This window comes from Podarcis tiliguerta (assembly GCF_965153285.1).
Source record: "Podarcis tiliguerta genome assembly, chromosome: 8".
NCBI classification, from domain to species: Eukaryota; Metazoa; Chordata; class Lepidosauria; order Squamata; family Lacertidae; genus Podarcis; species Podarcis tiliguerta.
In genome coordinates, this window is record NC_139541.1 from 13113404 (window position 1) to 13134196 (window position 20793).

The window sequence follows — 20793 nt, forward strand, 5'->3', positions numbered from 1 at the left end:
TTCAAGCCCAGTATAGTACAAAAAGGCACCCAGACCTCCAGGGATAAAAGGTAAAGGTACCCCTGCCCGTACAGGCCAGTCTTGACAGACTCTAAGGTTGTGTGCCCATCTCACTTAAGAGGCCGGAGGCCAGCGCTGTCCGGAGACACCTCCGGGTCACGTGGCCAGCTTGACATCGCTGCTCTGGCGAGCCAGAGCCGCACACGGAAACGCCGTTTACCTTCCCGCTAGTAAGCGGTCCCTATTTATCTACTTGCACCCGGGAGTGCTTTCGAACTGCTAGGTTGGCAGGCGCTGGGACCGAACGAGGGGAGCGCACCCCGCCGCGGGGATTCGAACTGCCGACCTTTCGATCGGCAAGCCCTAGGCGCTGAGGCTTTTACCCACAGCGCCACCCGCCTCCCTCCAGGGATACTATCCAATTAACACCACTGAAGTTCAAGAGCAAAGTGAATTTTAAGCAACCAAGTAATGGATCGATGAAACTGGCCTAAGTTTGCATATGACATGCAGAGCGTTCCAGTTACACCAGCCAAGATAGACAGGAATGTGGCAGAAGCCCCTGCAACACCTTGCAGAAGCACCAATGGAACACTTCAAATTTTCCCCTTTCAAAACCATATCACTCTTCTTCAAGAGCATCTCGTTTACCGGAAGAAGACTATTCTAAAGCAGAAGTTCCCAAACTTCTGCCCCCTGCCCGACCACCTGAAAACTGCTGAGGATCTTGGCGGACCAGACAATTGTTTTCTTCTGCCTGTTGTAGTAACTGCAGTGTGCTGCACTAGTGGCTGTGTGATGTTCAATTGTACTGTTGCTGCTTTTATTTCATATATATTGTATTGCTAGAATCACAGAATTGGAAGGGTCCTGGAGACCAACCCCCTGCAATAAAATCTTACTGTATTACAATTAGAATTCCAAGACACACTGGCGGAAATGACTGGCAGAATCCGAGACCAGGGAGAGGAGTCAGTGGAAGAAGACTGGAAAAAGTTTAAAGATTATTTACAGAAATATTGTAAAATTAATGAATGTTAAAAGACTCTTGGAATGAAGTTATATGGCTTTAGTAGAAATGCTATAAGGATTTAAGTATAAATAGATTAATGGAATTTTAAAGGTAAAATAAGGTTAGAATGTGCTAGGATAATTATAGGACAGATAACAGAGGAAGATGGAAAGGAATTGCTGAAACATTTGACAGAAGTGGAAAAAGGGGGGTGTGAGGAGGTCGGTGAAATAAGTGAATGAAAGAGAAGATACTGAAATTGTTTGAGTGTTTTGAATTGTTTTTGTTTGGTTTTGTTAGTTTAATGTGTCTAGTGTTATGTAGTGTCTTTATATTGTATTGTATTGTTCTATTTTCTGTTTTTATTTGGTTTTGTAGTGTGTAAATTGTTCAAAAAGCAATAAATATTATTTTTAAAAAAATAGAATTCCAAGACACACTGCAATGCATTCAAATGACTCTGGTGGACCACCATTTGGGAACCACTGTTCTGTAGCACACTTTGGGATGTTTTCCTTCTGCCCCTTTGGTGAACTGATGTAGCTCCGCTATTGCTGGATCATTCCCACCCTAGGCACAAGCAACACACACACACACAAACACCTGAGGTCCAAAATGCCTCTGTAGGGGCTGGGCTTAAAGAGCCCTTTGCCTTTGTCTCACACTTAGGAGAAGGCAGCTGTGCCTGGAATCAGCCCCTAGGATCAGGCACCATGTATACGCCTAAACCTGATGTACATGGAGACCAGATTAGACTCATGGGCCGGGGGGTGGGGGGAGGTAGAAGACCTCTCTTTCACCTGTGTTGGGGGGTGCTGCGTGGCGAGACCTCGGAGCAGCCGGAGGATGAAAGGAAGGGCCGGCCGGGAGAGGAATTTCTTCCATACATCGGCATCCAAACTGCAGAGAGAAGATTGGAAAAGAGAAAGCGCTTGAAAAGAAGAAGAAGAGTTTGGATTTGATATCCCGCTTTATCCCTACCTGAAGGAGTCTGAAAGCGGCTAACATTCTCCTTTCCCTTCCTCCCCCACAACAAACACTCTGTGAGGTGAGTGGGGCTGAGAGACTTCAGAGAAGTGTGACTGGCCCAAGGTCACCCAGCAGCTGCATGTGGAGGAGCGGAGATGCGAACCCGGTTCCCTAGATTACGAGACTACCGCTCTTAACTACTACAGCAGCTGTCAACATCAAGACCTGGATTACTCCACCCCAGCCCCGCTGTGTGGCTCACACACTCATGCCACCCACTCCCCAAATTAAGGCAATTCAGACACTCCCAAAAAGAACCACCTCAATTTCCAGAGTGGTGTCCTTTTGCCCGAAATCATGCTTCATGTGGCTGAGCTCCAAACACCCCAAGAAAATGACTTGGCCAGGGGTTGTGGGTGAGACAGAGACCTGCAGCTGCTTCCCTGGGAGCCAGCACAGTGTGTCAAGGGTTCAGGAAGCTGTTAAGGGCCCAGGTAACCTTTAGTGCTGCCTTATCCAGAACTGGGTCCACCTAGCCCAGTGTTCTCTGCTCTGACTGGCAGCAGCAGCTCCCAGTAGCCTCAAGGCTGAGAGATTTCCCTACCACCTAAACCCCAATATTTTGGGTGGAGATGAGGTGGAGCGGCTGACAGAGTGGTGCAGAGCTAACAATTTGCTCATAAATACAAGGAAGACAAAGGAACTTGTGGTGGACTTCAGGAGACAGAAGAGCAATGTCCAGCCACTTTTGATTGATGGGGTCTGTGTGGAGAGGGTAACAACGTTCAGATTTTTGGGCATTGAATTACAAGAGGATCTGTCCTGGAGTGTCAACACAAGGGGGCTTGTGAAGAAGGCGCAGCAGAGACTGTATTTTTTGAGAATACTAAGGAAAAACCATCTTCCGCAGAAACTGCTGCTTGCCTTCTATCACTGTGCCATTGAGAGCGTGCTCACTTATGGCTTATGTGTGTGGTAGGGAAGCTGTACTACCCAGGACAGGATGGGGTTGTGCAGGGTTGGTTAAGGCAGCAGAGAGCATTGTTGGCTGCCCACTCTCCACCTTAGAGCAGATTTATGCCACAAGGTGCCATAGGAAGGCACTGGACATAGTAAAAGATCCATAGCATCCTGGTCACTGTCTCTTCGAGCTCTTGCCGTCGGGACGGAGATACAGGACGATGACGACAAGAACGAGCCGTCTTAAGAACAGCTTCTTCTCCAGAGCGATCTCGGCCCTGAATGGGAAGCCCGGACTTTGAAAGTCATCTAATCTCCCTTGCTGTATTATACTGTATTGTTTAATTAGTGTTTTTATGGAGCAGTCAAGTAATTTTGTTGTTCCCGAAGGGGGCAATGACAATAAAGATATTATTATTATTATTATTATTATTATTATTATTATTATTATTATTATTAATATTAATATTTTGTTTTCTTAAAGGAAGGCATAGCTTGGGATTTTCTTTCCTCACATTAGCTCTGCAAGGGAGCAGCAAACTGGGCGCACTCAGGCCACCCCCAAGGAAAGGGCAATGCCCCAACGCAGAGGGGGCTTATCCCAGTGAACCGCCACCCAGAAATCGCCTCCCTCCTCCCTCACGACTCTCACTTCTTGGCACTGGGGATGTGCTTCTTCATGTAGTCGAGGGCGTTCTGCGTGATCCCCCTCTGGAGGATGAGGTCTTTCAGGAGGTGCCCATTCGTGTTGTTCTTGATGCCCGCTGCTATTTTGCAGAAACAGTCCAGGAAGACCTTGTCGTCCCCACTGTGCTCCTCATCGTACCTGGAGGAGAAAAGAGGCGAGGGACTCACAAAGGCTGTCAGGGGGCCAATCCGGGCTGAGATTCTCCGCTCTAAATAAAGCTAAGTCCCAAACCATCTGCACCCTCTGATTCTAGCCTCTGGGGCTGCTTTTTGCAGAGCTGAGCTTGTAAAAAGGACTCTCGTCCCTGTTTTATTTCTATGCCACTTGTTGGTCCGAGAGGCAACCCAAAGCAACTCAAATATTAACAGGAAATTGAAATAGTCTTTTGCTCACTGTTTTCTAGCATTAATTGTTGCAATATCCATGAAATGCGCATTAAAAACACAGCAAAAGGACACTGGAGAACCATTGTGATACAACTGGTGCAATCATTCAGACTCCTGAGAGCATTGGCTTTTGTCAAAAAGGAGGGAGGGGTGCCAAGTTTCTAGTTCTCAAGAGGGTGAAGCTATGCTTGAAATTATGCAAAGATAGCCAGTGGTTTTGGGGAGGGGCTTCAATGCCCTCGCCCACCCTTAACGACAAGTAGAGGAAGTCAAAATTAAGCACATTTCCTATCTTTGTATAATGCACAAAACACACCTTTTTTGTGTGTAATATACAGAGACTCCTGTACACAACCCAACTGTTTAAGACCAGCCTGGTGGCCCTTCAGAGTTTGGGGCTACAGTGTCCCCACCCCAGCCTGGATGGCGTAGTCCAAAATATCTGAAGGGCACTCCGTTGGGGGGATTCTGTGCTAGGCTGCGCAGAGTCTTGGGAGCTTTGAGGCCAGCCTGGAACCAGAGATTTAAGCAGAGCTGCACCTCTGACAAGCAGAGCCCTTGCAAACCAGCAGCACCCCAATTTATTTTGCACACTTAAAAAACTCAAGGAACAGGAGAGGGCAGGAGAGTTCGGTTCAGGGTTCCCAGGGAGGCATACTTGTCGAAGCTGCAGTAGGGCTTGAAGCGATCGACCAGGATCTGCATCTTCTCCATCTCCCCAAAGGACAGGTAAGGGATGATGCGGAGCAGGCCCTGCAGGACACTAGGGTTGGAGCGGACGAAGGTGCTGTTGATCTGGTCCAGCAGCATCACCAGCTGGTCCTTGTCTCCCGTGAGGAGGAGGTTGCCCTGCGGAGGGGGAAATGGCCCGTCAGTCAAGACACCCGGAGTCTATCTGCCTTGGGACGCCCTTCTCCCTGCCCCACACCTCATTTGCAGGGCAGCTTCTCAAATCCGCCCCTCGCAATCTCTCAACCTCCCTGCAAATTCCCTCTTCCTCTGTTTCTGCTCCTCTTCCCTCTATTCTCAACGCCTTCAGGACAACACCCCTCCGATAACCCCCTTGACCACTCCCTGATCCGGCAAAGCCAACTCTCTTAGGCTTTTTGTCCTGTCCTGGATTCATTTGGATGATTCACCATCAAGTCTCTGTAAGAAACGCTCCCTGAAACCAATTTATTAGCAACAAAGCACGTGTTCCAATGAACACAGCAGGCTGAAAAAAAAAATCCATTTAGGCAGGCAACAAGAGGAGGCCTAGTATCTCTACGGCATCATTTTTTGGAAAAAGAGAGTGCCAAACCTCCAGCCTCGCTAGGGAGTTCCTGGATGTCCTTCAGCTCATGGCAAGATACAGTCCAACCCCCCCTTGAGTGCTGCTGAAGAGGGTCAGAGGCTGAAGTCAGGCCCAGCTATTGTGACCTGAAGACCCTGGTCAGCCAGCAATATCCCCAGATGGCTAACTCTGAGAAGGGTTGGGCCCATGGCTCAACCATAAGTGTGCCTGCTCCAGAGGGTCAGCTCTGACCCAGGGGACTTCTAGTTTCTAACCCCTGCTACTGACCGTGCTAGTATGGTCAAAGGGAAGGTCAAGAACTATTGGACCTCTGTGTTCTGAACACGTCTTCCAATCGCTCTCATTTATCTAAAGGTTGGCTCGCCACCTTCCTTCCAGAGTAGCCCCAATGACCCCTTGTTTCTTCATGCTTTTTTTTACTTTTTATTGAAAATATAAGCCCTATGTTTCTTCCCACATATAAGAAGCTGGCTTGCTTTGCAAAATGATTCTAATATTGCCAGGTGTTGAAAGATTGCAAGAAGGTCAACTAGCCTGAAGCCACGTTTGCTCGCTAATTAATAGTGAAAGAAAGCAGACACACTAGCTGGCAGAGATGGGTTTGTTTTTATACTTAGGTCTAATGTAATTGCTCCTCACACTTATCAAAATGTTGTCCGCGTGTAGAACTGAGAAATTAAGTTTCAGTTGTTTCTCACCTCCAAAGGGAAAACTATTTTCTTTTTTCCTTTCTGCAGCCCCATTAAACGAATTATAACCTGTATTTCTGCCTCTGCTGGGCCTTTCAGTCTTAATCAATTTTGCATAACAGAGAGGCAAGGTGTCTTTGAAAAGACTAGATGCTCCACGTAACAGAGTACTAAAAATGCAACATCTTGCAGGAGGCAGAAGAATGGGTGGATTTATACCTTTGTTTTAAAGCAATGTGCGGTTATGATATTGTATAGTAGGTAAAAGCACATTTCTTAGAAAATGAAAAGCATGAGGTGTTCATGAGCTGTCCATGTGCTCAGATGACCAATTGGAGCCTTGGAAAAGATTGGGCACGAGGGAATCATGGATGGGAAAATATTATAAAGTGTCTTTGTAACCTAAGCCCTAGGTCCAGAATTTGGAGAATTCTTCTGGGCCATTTTATGCTTTTTGCAGACTGCAATAAATCTTAGCACTCTGCATGACGCTGTATGTTTTTATTTGGCTAGAATACACTGATTTCCAGACCCCCCTTTGAAGGGCAACACTGCATAGCAGCTGCATAGCCTCCTCAAGGGAGTGACTATAGGGTCCGATTACAGATGATGCAGAGACACAACAGGATCCCCTTTGGAAGGAACCCTGAGAGCAGGCACTCATGCAGGGTCAATGAAAAAGCTCTCCACTGCAGATCCTTCCATCGTTTCCGAAACATATGTCCTCGTGGGAGGAACAGAAGCAGTTTTCTGGCACCACAAAGGAATTGGAGAAATGGCACTCTAAAGCTCTTTCCCAGGAGGCCAATAACAGAACAGCTCTGTCAATCTACCCGAAGGCCGACGGATGCCAGACTTCCTGCGACTGCCATTAAAACCCCCTCAGGGTCAGATCCCTTCTTAACCCCCAGCCCAGAAAGACAGGAGCAGCTCTCAGCTATTAGTGATCCCCACCAGAGGAATAATAATAATAATGGAACTGATAGTGGAATAGTAAGAGCTTTTGGAATGGAGAGGTGGGGCAGGGAGGGCATGAGAGATTGCATTGGAAGGGTCCTTACAAAAACATGTCTTGCAATTGTACAGATTTTGTAATTTGCACCTCCTGCTTGTACCGGAACAGCTTCCTGGATCCTGTGGACTGTGGGGGCCCCTGGGCCCTTGCTGGAATTTCCCTCGACTCCAACCCACAACTGCCCACAGCAATGCTAATTCCACCTGTCTCTGTATGCTGCTCAAGAGAGCCATGAAGAAATTGTTATTTAGACCAGGAACGTGTCCAGAGGAGGGCAACCAAAATGGTCAAAGGCCTGGAAACGATGCCTTTTGAGGAACGGCTAAGGGAGCTGGGCATGTTTAGCCTGGAGAAGAGGAGGTTAAGGGGTGATATGATAGCCATGTTCAAATATATAAAAGGATGTCACATAGAGGAGGGAGAAAGGTTGTTTTCTGCTGCTCCAGAGAAGCGGACACGGAGCAATGGATCCAAACTACAAGAAAGAAGATTCCACCTAAACATTAGGAAGAACTTCCTGACAGTAAGAGCTGTTTGACAGTGGAATTTGCTGCCAAGGAGTGTGGTGGAGTCTCCTTCTTTGGAGGTCTTTAAGCAGAGGCTTGACAACCATATGTCAGGAGTGCTCTGATGGTGTTTCCTGCTTGGCAGGGAGTTGGACTCGATGGCCCTTGTGGTCTCTTCCAGCTCTATGATTCTATGATTCTAGGAGTGGGGAGTCAGCTGTGACCCTCCAGATGTTCTTGGGACCCGAAATCCCAGCAGCCCAGGGATGATGAGAACTGCAACCCAAAAACATTTGGAGGCCCACTGGCTCTCTATCCCTGATTTGGGCAATGCCGCCTGTGTCTGTGGCGATTCAAGAGTTTCCTGAAGAGAGACGGGCGAAATACAAGCAAATACTGCTATGAAGGCAGGCCTCTGCCACCAAGGAGCATACAAAACTAAAACAACAGGGAAGAGGATCAAGGGGGGGGGGGATGAAATCTGCTCCCTGGATGCAGAAACCGCAAACCTTCCCCTCGCCCCCACTCCTCCCACGTGCAAACACTCACCTTGTCCTCACTTAGTGGCTCTGCGTTGGACTCATCCAGGATGATCTCCATGATGCTGAGCACCTGCTCGGCCACAGCTGCCCCTCCGCTGTCTTTGCTCTCCTGCTCGGCCACCAGAGCCTGAGGAGAAGGGTGGCGACAAGCGTCACAGCAGCCCGTGCCCCGGCCCTCCAAGAAGCCGCCCAACTGGTGCCAGCCTCCCACTCCCAGGCCAGCGTGGCGTAACACACAGGTAAGGGAGGGCAGCGTGGCTGAACAATTACAAAAACCGCTCTTGATGTGGCCATGGAGTGGGAAGGCGGCTCCGGGAACAGAGAGGGAGCCCAGCCACCCCGTATTTTCCCCACATCTCCCGGTGGCAGGAGGCTCTGCCTTACCAGGTTGAGGGTCCCCAGCATGACGTTGAGTGTGTTCATCTCCAGCTTCACCAGCTGCTGGCGGTTAACCTTCACTTTGACACAGTAGCTGAAGAGTTTCAGCAGCACCTGTGTAGAGGGGGAAACGGGAGAACCTAGAGCCGAGGCAAGTGGCCTTCACAGATTTTAGGACCAGCGTCAACCCCAATGCAGGAACCCGCTCCTCACTTTGTGCCCCCCTGGCTCGCTCGCATCTCTTGAGTGCTCTGGGTTCTCATTGCTGGGAGCCCTGGAGATCAGGCACTGGCTCCCTGCACCACCTTCTGGTCAAGGGGAGGAAATGCAGGCAATGCCAGCTAAGGCAAAGTTGTGCCCCTCATCATCACCGTCTTGGCTTGTGGCATCAGATGATTATTATTTTTATTTTTTATTGAATTTATATACCGTCCTATACCCGGGGAGGGGGGGGCTCAGGGCAGTTCACAGAATAAAATCAAGATATAAAACCACAAAATACCTAATAAAAATAAAAACAACCACCCATTGGCCTCCCCCACCACCACAAAAACATTTTAAAAGGGCATAGGATGTAAATCGGATCAACCAAAGGCCTGGTTAAAAAGGAACATTTTTGCCTGGCACTTAAAGGTATATAATGAAGGCGCCAGGTGAACTTCCTTGGGGAGAGCATTCCGCAGATGGGGAGCCACTGCAGAGAAGGCCCTGTTCTCATGTTGCCACCCTCCGGACCTTTTGAGGAGGAGGCACACAAAGGAGGGCCTCAGAAGATGATCTCAGGTAGATTCATATGGAAAGAGGTATTGCGGTCCTGAGCTGTTTAAAGATTTTATAGGTCGAAATGGGGGGGGGGGGCTGATGCTTAAGTTCTCAAGGCGGCCCCAGGGATGGATGTGGGCAAGATTCTTGCATTGCAGGGAATTGGACCAGATGACCCCTGGGGTCCATTCCAACACTACAGCTCTATGCAAAGACATAGGAAGCTGCCTTATACAGAGTCAGGCCACTGGCCCATCTGGCTCAGTATTGTGTCTAGATTGGCAGCAGCTCCACAGGGTTCCAGGCAGGGAGCCCCTCCCCGGAGATGCTGCTGGGAAGTTCTGCATGCAAAAGAGGGGCTCTGCCACTGAGCTGTTTTCACAACAACCCTGTGAGATAGATGAAGCCAAGAGATGGGGACCAGCTCCAGGTCACCCCAATGAACTTCATGACTGACAGGGGATTCAAACTCTGGTGTCCCAAATCACAGTCCAACAAACACACTAACCGCTAGAGCAGTGGTAACCAAACTTTTTTCAAGGGGTCAAGGAGGGCCAGATTTGGTGAAGTGAAGGGCCGTGAGGGCCAACCAAAGTTGTTGCGCTTTTTTTAGGGTTGAAGTTGTTGAGGGGTTTTTTGATGATTTTACCCCATAAACTGCTGAAGGGGCCGGATTAGGCCCCCGAAACGGACTTTGGACATGTCTGTGGTAGAGCCTTTGGCCAACGAGGGAATCAAAGGTGTGCTGAAGGTGGGAAAGGAGATTGCAGAGGAGCTGAACGGATTATTTGAATCTGTCTTCAGAGCAGAAGACTTGTGAGTAACATAAAAGTAGTAAGGTGAAACAGGAGAGATGCGAGCTGGGAAGGGCGACAGAAGGGCCCGGCCGGGCGGCGACTCACCTCGCAGGCGGTGCACCATCCCTTTGGCCCAGGTGAGGCGGCGAGGCGGCGGCGGCTGCTGCTCGGCGACCTCCTCGCCCGTCTCCTCATGAGGGAAACGCGGCGTCGGGGCGCCTCCAGCGGAGCAAGGCCGCTGGACTTCGCCTTCCCCTCCGCCTTCCTCCTTTTCGTCGCGCCGCCTGCGCCTCCGCTCTCGGCAGGCCCTCCCGGGCGTCGGGCTCTGAGGGCGAAGGTGCCCCTCCTCGGCCCCACTCCACCACGCCCATCTGCGCTCCGCCAGCCGCCCTGGCCGCTTCGCCCGCCTCCTCCTCGGGCTCGAAGCCCGGGTTGTCCCGGCTCCAGGCCTGCCTCGAGCAAGACGAGAGCGGCGGCGACGGCGAGCAAGACGAAGGAGGAGGAGAAGGAGAAGAAGCGCCGACGACGACTCTGCCGCCGCCGCCCAGCGGGTCCCGCAGCTGCCCCAGCTCCAGATGCTCCAGGACACCGGGAGGGCAAAGTCCCGCCATGGCCCCCCCGACCCTGGGCGAAGGCTGCCGCCGCCTCAGAAATTTTCTCTCAGGCCGGCCGAGTAACGGCGCGGGAAGGGAGCGCCTTCGCTTTCTCCACCGCCCGCCTTCCAGCCCCCCATCCCCGCCCACAGCGCGCCGCCTCGCAGGAGGAAGCGGGCAGGCCGGGCTGGCGGCTACACGGGCCACATGACGAGGTCTGGCGGGCCGGATTCGGCCCACGGGCCTTGTGTTTGACACCTATGCACTAGAGCACCGGCTCTAATGAACGACAGGCAGGTAGCTGGTCAGATGGCTGGTATTTCTTCTCTTTTTTTATGCTGTGAACCACCTTGAGATCTATGGGTGAAGGGCGGTGTGCAATTGTTACGAATAAGTAAATAATAAAGAAAATTGGGGGGAGTGCTAGTGGCGTTTGCCTCCTAGGTGGGTCATAAGGAAAGGGTTAAAATGAGTGCGATGTGATTGGCATCTGAAACTGATAGGAGTTAGGGTTAGAGTTGGAGTGTGTGAAAGTCAGTTGAGAGTTGGGAGTTGAAGAAGAAGTAGTGTTTGGATTTGATATCCCGCCTTTCACTCCCTTTAAGGAGTCTCAAAGTGGCTAACATTCTCCTTTCCCTTCCTCCCCCACAACAAACACTCTGGGAGGTGAGTGGGGCTGAGAGACTTCAGAGAAGTGTGACTGGCCCAAGGTCACCCAGCAGCTGCATGTGGAGGAGCGGAGACGTGAACCCGGTTCACCAGATTACGAGACTACCGCTCTTAACCACTACACCACACTGAAGAAGGAAGAGAGAGGATGTAAGTCTGTGGGTTGGTCGAGTTGTGTGGTGAAAGAGTGAGAGGAACTGTTAGGTGGAGCCAGATAGTTAGTTGGGATAATCAGTTTGAAGTTGTTAGGAACGAATGAAGTTAAGGAACTAAGATTAAGAAACTGCCAAGAAAAATTAACTGAAACCATAAGCTTGTTCATGCCTATAAAATAAACTTGATTACCGTATTTTTCGCTCTATAAGACGCACCAGACCACAAGACGCACCTAGTTTTTGGAGGAGGAAAACCAGAAAAAAAATATTCTGAATCTCAGAAGCCAGAACAGCAAGAGGGATTGCTACGCAGTGAAAGCAGCGATCCCTCTTGCTGTTCTGGCTTCTGGGATAGCTTGGCAGCCTTCATTCGCTCCATAAGACGCACACACATTTCCCCTTACCTTTTAGGAGGGAAAAAGTGAGTCTTATAGAGCAAAAAATACGGTATTTGTTAACGTTAACAACTGACTGGACTCCGTGTGTCCCCGTGAGAAACGGGTTGGTGGCAGCGAAGAAAGCAATCACAGTGGTGGCACAGGGATCAATACACCGTCAAACGTCCGGGGGCCCTGTGTGACCGCCACAGCGCTCTCGTGAGCAAAAGAATACAAGGACCCAAGAAGAGCCTGCTGAATCAGGCCAATTGCGCCCTGGTCCAGCGCCCTGTTCTCACCATGACTGAACAGATGACCGTGAGAAAGCCTGTCGAATGGTTCTCCCATTCAGTCCTTTGTCGATGAACCTGAAAAGGGCCACAAACACACGCAGAAAGAGGGAGCGATTGGGGGGGGGGGACACTCACCGTCAGGAGGTGTCGGCCTTGCTTGAAATCCTTGATGCCGGTCAAGCGGTTCAGCATGCAGCCCAGCCCCCCGCACTGTGCCATCACGCCCGCCATTTTGTACACTTCTTCCTCATCCTCCTCTTCATCTGTGGAAAAGAAAGAGGCTGACAGGAGAGAGGCAATGGCATCAACAAAGCTGGGAGGAAGCACACGCCAGCCACTGCGGGGAGAGGACTCAAAGGGTGACAGCGCCAGGCCATGTTTTTCCCCTTCCACCAAAGAACAGGTGGGGGGAAACCCTTTGGAGGTGGCTGAGCTGCAACTCCCATCATCCCTGGCCAGGGATGCTTGCCAGGACTGATGCAAATGAAGATCGCGAGTCTTGCTGGATAAGGCCCAATGGGGCCCACCTAACCCAGAATCCTGTTTTCACAGTGGCCAGCCAGATGTCCATTATGGGAAACTCACAAGCAAGACCTGAGTACAAAAGCAATTCTCTCCTCTTGCAGTTTCCAGCAACTGGTATTTGAAAGCAAAGCCCTCACCGTGCCTAGAAGCCACTGACAGCCTTATCCTCCCGTGAATTTGTCCCATCCTCTTCTAAAGCTATCCAAGTTGGTTGCCCATCACTGCCTCCTGTGGAAGTGAGTTCCATAGTTTAACCAGGCACTGAATGAAGATGTACCGTATTTTTCGCCCTATAAGACGCACTTTCCCCCCCTCCAAAAATGAAGGGGAAATGTGTGTGCGTCTTATGGGGCGAATGCAGGCTCCTTGGCTTCAGCGATAGCAGCGCGAATCCGAAGCCTGCGCTCTGGAGGCTTCGCGTTGCTTCTGCTGAAGCCAGGAGAGTCTGCTCTTTGAGGCTGGCGGTGGGGGAAAGCAGCGCTTCCCCCATCGCCAGCCCCAGAGGATGGGGGGCAGCGGGAAGGCGCGCAACGTCTTCCTGCTACTCTCCAACCCGGCTTGGAGGCCGGCAGTGGTGGAAAGCAGGCTTTTCCCCAAGGAGGGAGAAGGGACTGACTGGCGGCGTCCGTCCCTTCTCGCTCCTGTGGGCTTTTGCGGGAGATGGGGGAATTCCCCCACCTCCCGCAAAAGCAGGCAAAAGCCAGGCGCTCTTTAAAGGGGCTGCGCGGCTTTGCTGGCTTTTCTAGGAGATGGGGGAATTCCCCCACCTCGCAGAAAAGCCCGCAAGAGCCGCGCAGCCTTTAAAGAGCACACAGCTCTTGGGGGCTTTTCCCCAAGGAGGGAGAAGGGACTGACTGTCAAGAGTCTGTGCCTTCTCTCTCCTGTGGGCTTTTGCGGGAGATGGGGGAATTCCACCACCTCCCGCAAAAGCAGGAAGAAGGTCTTGGAGTAGGGCACAGGCTGCGTGCAGCCTGCCCGCTGCTCCCAGAGCTGCGGGGGGGAAATCATATTTTTTCCCTTGATTTCCCCCCCTGAAAACTAGGTGCATCCTATGGGCCGGTGCGTCCTATAGGGCGAAAAATACGGTACTTTCTTTTGTCCAACCTAAATCATTTAGCTTCACTGGGCGAGTTTGGAGTTCAGGAACATTGGGGGTGGGGGAGAAAGGTTCCCCACACCTGAAGTCAATGGATCTCCTGCACAGGTAATTCCCTCCCGGGGGGGTGGCGGCTGTTGCACAGATTGGTTACCACTCCATTCCCCCAAAGGTTCACTGCATTCTATCCAATGTAAGTCCTGCACAGAGTAGATCCACTGAGGCTAACAGACATGACTTATGGTTCCACGCACGTCAATGGATCTGTTCTGAGTAGAACTTGGCTGGATGCAACCCAGGATTGTTGAGACCAGTGCCAGGTCAGAGGTGTTCAAAGCAGCTGGACTGCAAAAGTGACTTTCTCCAAGGGAGGCAACCTCAGCCCCACAGAGCTCCCGCTGCCAGGAGGTCTTTGGCCAAACTGCTGTGACCCCACAGCTGAAGACGTCCGGGTGGTCCCTTCCGACGAGGGAGAAGCAAGCGCCGTACCTGTAGTGGAGTCCAACGACTCAATGAACTCTTCTGTCGCGTCGCCCAGTAAGCCTCGCATGCGGTAAATGATCCTCATGGGCTCCCCCTGCGGAGAAAGAAGCCGGGAGGAACCACAATAAAGTCTTTGCCAAGCCCCAGAGAAGCCTTAAATGGACAGCCCCTTTTAACCAGGGCTGAGCTAACCCCACAGGAAAAGGGGTGGGGGTGGGGTGTCTGTCAGTAGCGTCAGGATAGTCAAGAGGTTCTGGGCTACACTCTGAAAAGTCTCCGAAGGGAGCCAGCGGCCAGCTGTAAGCTTCCCTAATGCAGACCTTTTTAGGGTCTCTGCCAGGAGGCGCCTACAATTTTATTATGTACATGCCTTAGAGAGCTCTTTGATCCAGCAGTCCTCTGAATAAATCAATGCAGAGAAACAAAAGTGGAGTTCCTCCCCCTCTTCCTGCTTGCTTTCAGTGAGGGGAAAGGGGCACGGCAGAGGAAAAGCAGGATTATGACCCACTCCGCAATGAAACAAGATTCGGGGTGGCAGCAGAGTTAATTCATGGCTAGGGAAGCCTGAGTCGTCTTGCCTCTTTACAGCCTCAGGCCAATCCCTGGCATATCTAGTTAGCTAGAGAGAGCTGCAGAGACAGAGCAAGCAGGAAAAACGCTGCCAGTCAGGGTAGACAGTACTCATCTTGACGGGTCAAAGGCCTGACTCCCAAGAAACAGATTTACAATTGTACCTTGGTTTTCAAACAGCTTAGTTCCTGAAGGTTTTGGCTCCTGAACGCTGCAAACCCGGAAGTGAGTGTTATGCTTTGCAAACTATTCTTGGAAGCCAAACGTCTGACGGGGCTTCTGATTGGCTGCAGGAGCTTCCTGCAGCCAATCAGAAGCCGCTCTTTGGTTTCCGAACGTTTTGGAAGTCAAACAGACTTCCAGAACGGATTCCGTTCGACTTCCAAGGTACGACTGTATTTCATAAAATGGATGTACCACTTGCTTGTAAAAAGCAAAACGAAGCTCAAAGCAATTTACAAACAGACCCAAACAATGAAATTATCAGTAAAAGCAGTTACTGTAAACCGTCACAAAATAATTAACAATAAGCTAAAAGCTACATTAGAATGCACGTCGACATTCTTCATGCCTGAGTGTTTGCCCAAGCAAAAATATTTTTGGCTGGCACTGGAAAGGGCACAGCGAAGGAACGTGGGTGGCATCAACAGGCAGGGAGTTCCTAAGGTGTAGGTACCATCATGTTGGAAGAATGTACAGGTGTAGCTTTTCAGCAGCTGCCCAGGAAGTCCCTGCCGCAACCAGCCTTTAACTCCACCATATTTTGCCCTTAAAACCAGTATCTATATAACATTCGGGATATATGCTCGAGAACAGGGAGGCTGGAATAAAATATACGGAATGAGAAGATATGTTAATTTGATTGGCTTTTCTTTTTTTTAAATAGACGCAAATCTCCCTCGCTGACGTGAAGAGGATGGGGGGGGGGTGAGAGAGAGAGAGAGGAAGAGAGAGTGACAGTTTAATAAGCTTTTAAGTTGAACAGGGTATTAGGAGAGTGGCTAAGCAGAGAAGGGACTTGTTACAACTTTCCCTGTGGGGAGGAAGCTTGTTTCATGCCAGAAGCCTTGGCTGTTTGTCTCCCTCTCTCTCTCTCCCTTTCTGAACTTTAATGCTGTTTTAAGTTTGAATACAGAGCAGGGAAGAAAGGGAAGGGGGGGTGTATGTTTGGGATCCCAGCTTTGGGAGAAGGAGGCCTTATTTGGGGTGGGGGTGGGGATACTGGGGGGGTGCAGAGAGGGAGAGAAGAGGACCTGTCAAGAAGTCTGCAGCTAAGCCTAATGTGGAATAAGCAGCGCTTAATGTCAGAGAAGATTCCGGAAAGCGCCGGGGAAAACCCTCGGGGGAAGATCGGCTCAAAGGCCGTGCCAGAGACCCGCAATTAGCACCGCGGGGGGCTCTGGTAAAATGGCAGACGAACAAAGGGAAAGCGGGTGAAAAAGAGACAAGGGAAACAAATGCAGCCCCGAGGTTAGCTCCTTGTGAGCCTGTCTATTTCCTAGGGAACCAGAGAAGGAGCTGAAGGAGGAGGAAAGCGGGGGGGGGGGGGAGGCGGAGGCCGTCACAAAGGGGAAGAAGATGAAAGCTGCTCAGGCGCTGACAGCAACGCTGACAAAAACTCTCCCCGGCCTTTTCAGCAGGGCAGCCGGGAATCCTGGGAAGCCACGCAGGCAGAGACGCAACAGGCGACGGTCACGCACAGCCTGGAAAAGGGATCTGGAGCGGGGCTGGCTCCCAAGCCTTCGTGGCATGAATGACTGGCTATTTGATTTCTACACCGGTTAATATATGAAAAAAATGATCTCCGAGCAACGTACGAAAAAGCCGAAGCCACAACAGACAGTGCAACCGAAATATTACGCAAACGCACAGTTACATATGGAAACGTTGCCATTAATACGAAGTTTTACTAAAATGTAGGTCTGTATAGTTAAAGCCATGGTTTTCCCAGTAGTGATGTATGGAAGTGAGAGCTGGACCATAAAGAAGGCTGGTCGCCGAAGAATTGATGCTTTTGAATTATGGTGCTGGAGGAGACTCTTGAGAGTCCCATGGACTGCAAGAAGATCAAACCTCTCCATTCTGAAGGAAATCAGCCCTGAGTGCTCACTGGAAGGACAGATCCTGAAGCTGAGGCTCCAATACTTTGGCCACCTCATGAGAAGAAAAGACACCCTGGAAAATACCCTGATGTTGGAAAAGATGGCGGGCACAAGGAGAAGGGGATGACAGAGGATGAGATGGTTGGACAGTGTTCTCGAAGCTACCAACATGAGTCTGACCAAACTGCGGGAGGCAGTGGAAGACAGGAGTGCCTGGCGTGCTCTGGTCCAGGGGGTCACGAAGAGTCGGACACGACTAAACGACTAAACAACAACAACAACATAAATCAATACCAATTCATTTTTCTTTTGACACAGCTTCCAGGTTCTCGTCCAGGGTCCAAACTCTCAGACTCTCTGAGAGCCTTGCTAGGATGGTGGCATATTTATTATTGAGTGACTGACTGCATTTATAGCGCGCCTTTTTCTACAAGGAGTGCATGCATCTCCCCTTCTTCTCCGTTAATCCCCACGGCAACCCTGTGACCCAGAGAAGGAAGTGCCTGACCCCCAAAGGTCACACCCACTGAGCTTCACAGCCAAGCAGGGATTCGAACCCTGGTCTCTCCCAGGCCCTGGGCAGATATTCTAACCACTACCCCAATGGTTCCCATATCACAGCTAGGAACCCTTAGATCCAAGGTGCATTTTGGGGGGAGGGAATAGGAGAGGAAAACGAAGAGCGTCTCTGTACACACTTTGGTATAGTTTTCACCTGCACCAAGAGACAAATAAAATTTCCCACTCTCGCACCTCCAAGCGAGGGCAAGCTCTACTCTGCTAGCTGGGTGGGCCAAATGCTTTAAGGTGCTAAGCGCTCGGGTGAGGCCCAGAGAATAGGGCTGACATACGTCCGGGTTTTCCCATGCACATCCGGGAATCAGGCTGCAAAATGGCGTGTGGGCCCATTTTTGCTGAATCGGCAAAATGTCCAGGGAAAATAGGGAGATTTTTATTTTTATTTTTTTAAAAAATCATTTAAAAATCCAATAAAAGCCCTAAAATGAATTTTTTGGGGAGAGCTCAACACCTTTGTCCAGATATTCACTTTGGGGAATATGGCAACCCTACCAGAGAAGCTACTTTCACATTATGAGGCACTGTATATATTAATTAAATGAAATGCATTTTTAAAACGAAGCTCCCGGAGCCACGTCTTTAACAGACCCTCATCTCTGTTCAGCCTCTGAGTAAGGATCAGGTTTGTTTTCTTCTCACGGCAACTTTCAGGACAAGCCTTAAACATGCTTGCGGGATGGCAAGAGCCGGTTACCAGCATTGCCGAAAGCCATATTCTTAAAACACAGAATTACAGCGTTTCTCCATTATCAACAGACTTGGGGGGACATCGCAGCTTAAATTTTGGCACGTGGCGAGGACCAGGGGGTGGGGTGTCACCAAAAACTCAATAGCCAAATACATGAAACCAACAGGGTGAAAGCAAGTTCTCGGTGACTTTTCTGCATCCAGCATAATTTTACTTTGAAAAGGTCATCGACTTTCCCCCAACAAACAAATCAGTTGCCATTTTGCCATGGAAGGGGCATATCAATGCATTAATTTGTAATAATGACCGGGGGGGGGGGGATACACAATACACGAAGTGGAACTTGACATAAGGCCCCGTAAGGAAGAGAGGATGAAAGGCTGGAGAGAGGGAAATGCTAAGAGCAATCTGTGAAATATTCATCACACACACACACACACACACACGGTGAAAAACCTAGACTCATATTAAATTCTGAAATGCAGGTCTCTCTATTCAGGAACTGTCAGTCTGTTGGAAACACAGGGCCATTCGGATCCATGCATCTGAATGCATTAATCTCCCAACTGCTTCTCGACAAACATGAGATTCTTTTGAACTCGGATGACAAGGCAGGGGTATTTTAACATATTCATTCCTAGAGGCTTTCTGGAGGATAATACCCAAAGTTTGGCACTGATAGTCAAAGCAAAGACATCAAATGCTTGATTTCCACCCCAACCCTTTTGCAGGGGGAGGGAATCAAGTTTCCTTCCCTTCAAAAATGTCCTGAGCGTTTTGCATTTCTGCGAGCATATATATAAACCCATGGCCCTTTTTCGTCTCGATGCATCGCCGTTCTCATATACTACATAAAGAAGTTCCATCGCTTCGTCATTTCATGCTGCAATTCTGACCTGGCTGGGCAAAGCCAGGTCCACTCAGCTGACCTGTCAACTGGAAAGACTGACTTGTTTGCTTGCGAATTTTGATTTGTGATCATCAAAATATTATCAGCCCTCTTAGACACCAGCAATCACCTGCTAGGTATTCTTCTGGCTGGACGCAGCCTCCCCAGCCCTTCCCCGCTGCAATGCAACTGTCCCACAGATCCACAAACCCTTCTAGACATATAAGGTGCATCCTGGCAGTGGTTAATTTCTGTCTGGAAACGAAGTCTGCCTGGCATCTGGGTGGGGGCAAGTAGCCTCAATGCCAGACCAGTTTCAGTTGTAAAGAGGAATGAGGCCTGTTCATCAGGATCAAGATAATGGAGAACCAGGGGTGGTGAGAAGAGTTACCGTATTTTTCGCTCTATAACACGCACCCGACCATAACACACCCATAGTTTTTAGAGGAGGAAAATCCGTAGGCATGCCACCCGTAGGCATTCCTTTCATAACACGCACAGACATTTCCCCTTACTTTCTAGGAGGAAAAAAGTGAGTGTTATGGTGCAAAAAATACGGTAAATAATAATTCTGGGTGACACAGTGGCCCAGGGGCTGTACACACAGGCCTAAAGCAGAGAGGGAAGGAGATTAGCAGGCAAACACACAGATTTCACGACCCATTCCTCAAGGAGAGAGAGAGAGAGAGAGAGAGAGAGAGAGAGAGAGAGAGAGACCCTTGAGAAGGGGGGCCCAGCAAAAGGATCCCTGAACACATGGAACAAGCTAAGCCTTTGGGGCTGTTGACAGAGGTTGGAGCTTTGTATCCCAAGTCACTATTTTTCAGAGGCAATGAACAACTTGCAGCCAGAAGAGGTCGTAAGACACCATAAAAGCCCCACAGGATTGTGCATTTTGTGTGTGTGGAGAGCCGTACCTCATTGGTTGGGCACCAGACTTTCTTGTACACCTCGGCCACTGGGAGGTCAAGGCTGATGATCTTGTTGTTCACCAAGAGCTGAAAGAAAGAAAACAGGATACAGCAGCTCACTCATGGGTAAAATGCATACTAGTGGTCCTTCCGTCACTCCTTTTGAAGTGTGCTTGTGCCTAGACATCTGGAACATTTGAGGGCCCATTGCTCAGCGGAAGGACACATGCTTCGGATGCAGAAGGTCCCAGTTCAAAACTGGCAACTCCAGTTTAAAAAGGATCAGTGGACACACAAAGTGGGGAGCGTCAGGTCCAAGAGCTGAATGAGGCCTGATGGACTACATGGAATTGGCAGAAATGACTGGCAGAATCCGAGACCAGGGAGAAGAGTCGGTGGAAGAAGATTGGAAAAAATTCAAAGTATATTTACAGAAATATTGCAAAATTAATGAATGTTAGAAGAATGCTGGAATGAAGTTATATGGTTTTAGCAGAAATGTTATAAAGAATTAAGCAAAAACTGATTGTTAATGGGCCAAAGTGGAAAATTTAAGGTTAGATTGTGTTAAGATAAATTATAGAACAACAAATTGAGAAAGATGGAAAGGATTTGCTGAAATAGCTAATTGAACTAGAACACAAAAAAGGGAGGTGTGAGGAGGTCGATGAAACAAGTAAATGAAAGGTAAAGATATGGAAATATTGGATGTGTTTTTAAATGTTTTTGTTTTTCTTGTTGTTTTGCTGTATTGTTTTTTGTTTGTTTTTCCCCGATGTATTGTAAGGTATTGTTTTGTTCTGTTAAAATTTTTATTGTTTCTTTCTTCTTTTTTCTGTAACTATTAAACCTCTAATAAATA

At 49.5% G+C, this 20793-nt stretch overlaps 1 protein-coding gene across 14 annotated transcripts in view; it reads right to left on the bottom strand.

Annotated features, from left to right (window-relative positions):
* UBR4 (ubiquitin protein ligase E3 component n-recognin 4) overlaps positions 1-20793 on the bottom strand; it is a 154373-nt gene that overhangs the window by 11171 nt on the left and 122409 nt on the right. For 8 of the 14 annotated variants that reach the window (XM_083453526.1, XM_083453529.1, XM_083453528.1 and 5 more), the window contains 8 exons: positions 19938-20018; positions 14199-14286; positions 12224-12369; positions 8449-8556; positions 8072-8191; positions 4674-4864; positions 3594-3767; positions 1813-1912 (listed from right to left, as the gene is read on the bottom strand). In XM_083453526.1, coding sequence (XP_083309652.1) covers positions 1813-1912; positions 3594-3767; positions 4674-4864; positions 8072-8191; positions 8449-8556; positions 12224-12369; positions 14199-14286; positions 19938-20018 — 1008 coding nt within the window. The remainder of the gene's footprint in view (positions 1-1812; positions 1913-3593; positions 3768-4673; positions 4865-8071; positions 8192-8448; positions 8557-12223; positions 12370-14198; positions 14287-19937; positions 20019-20793) is intronic. The other 6 variants (XM_083453531.1, XM_083453539.1, XM_083453537.1 and 3 more) reach the window with 1 other exon arrangement.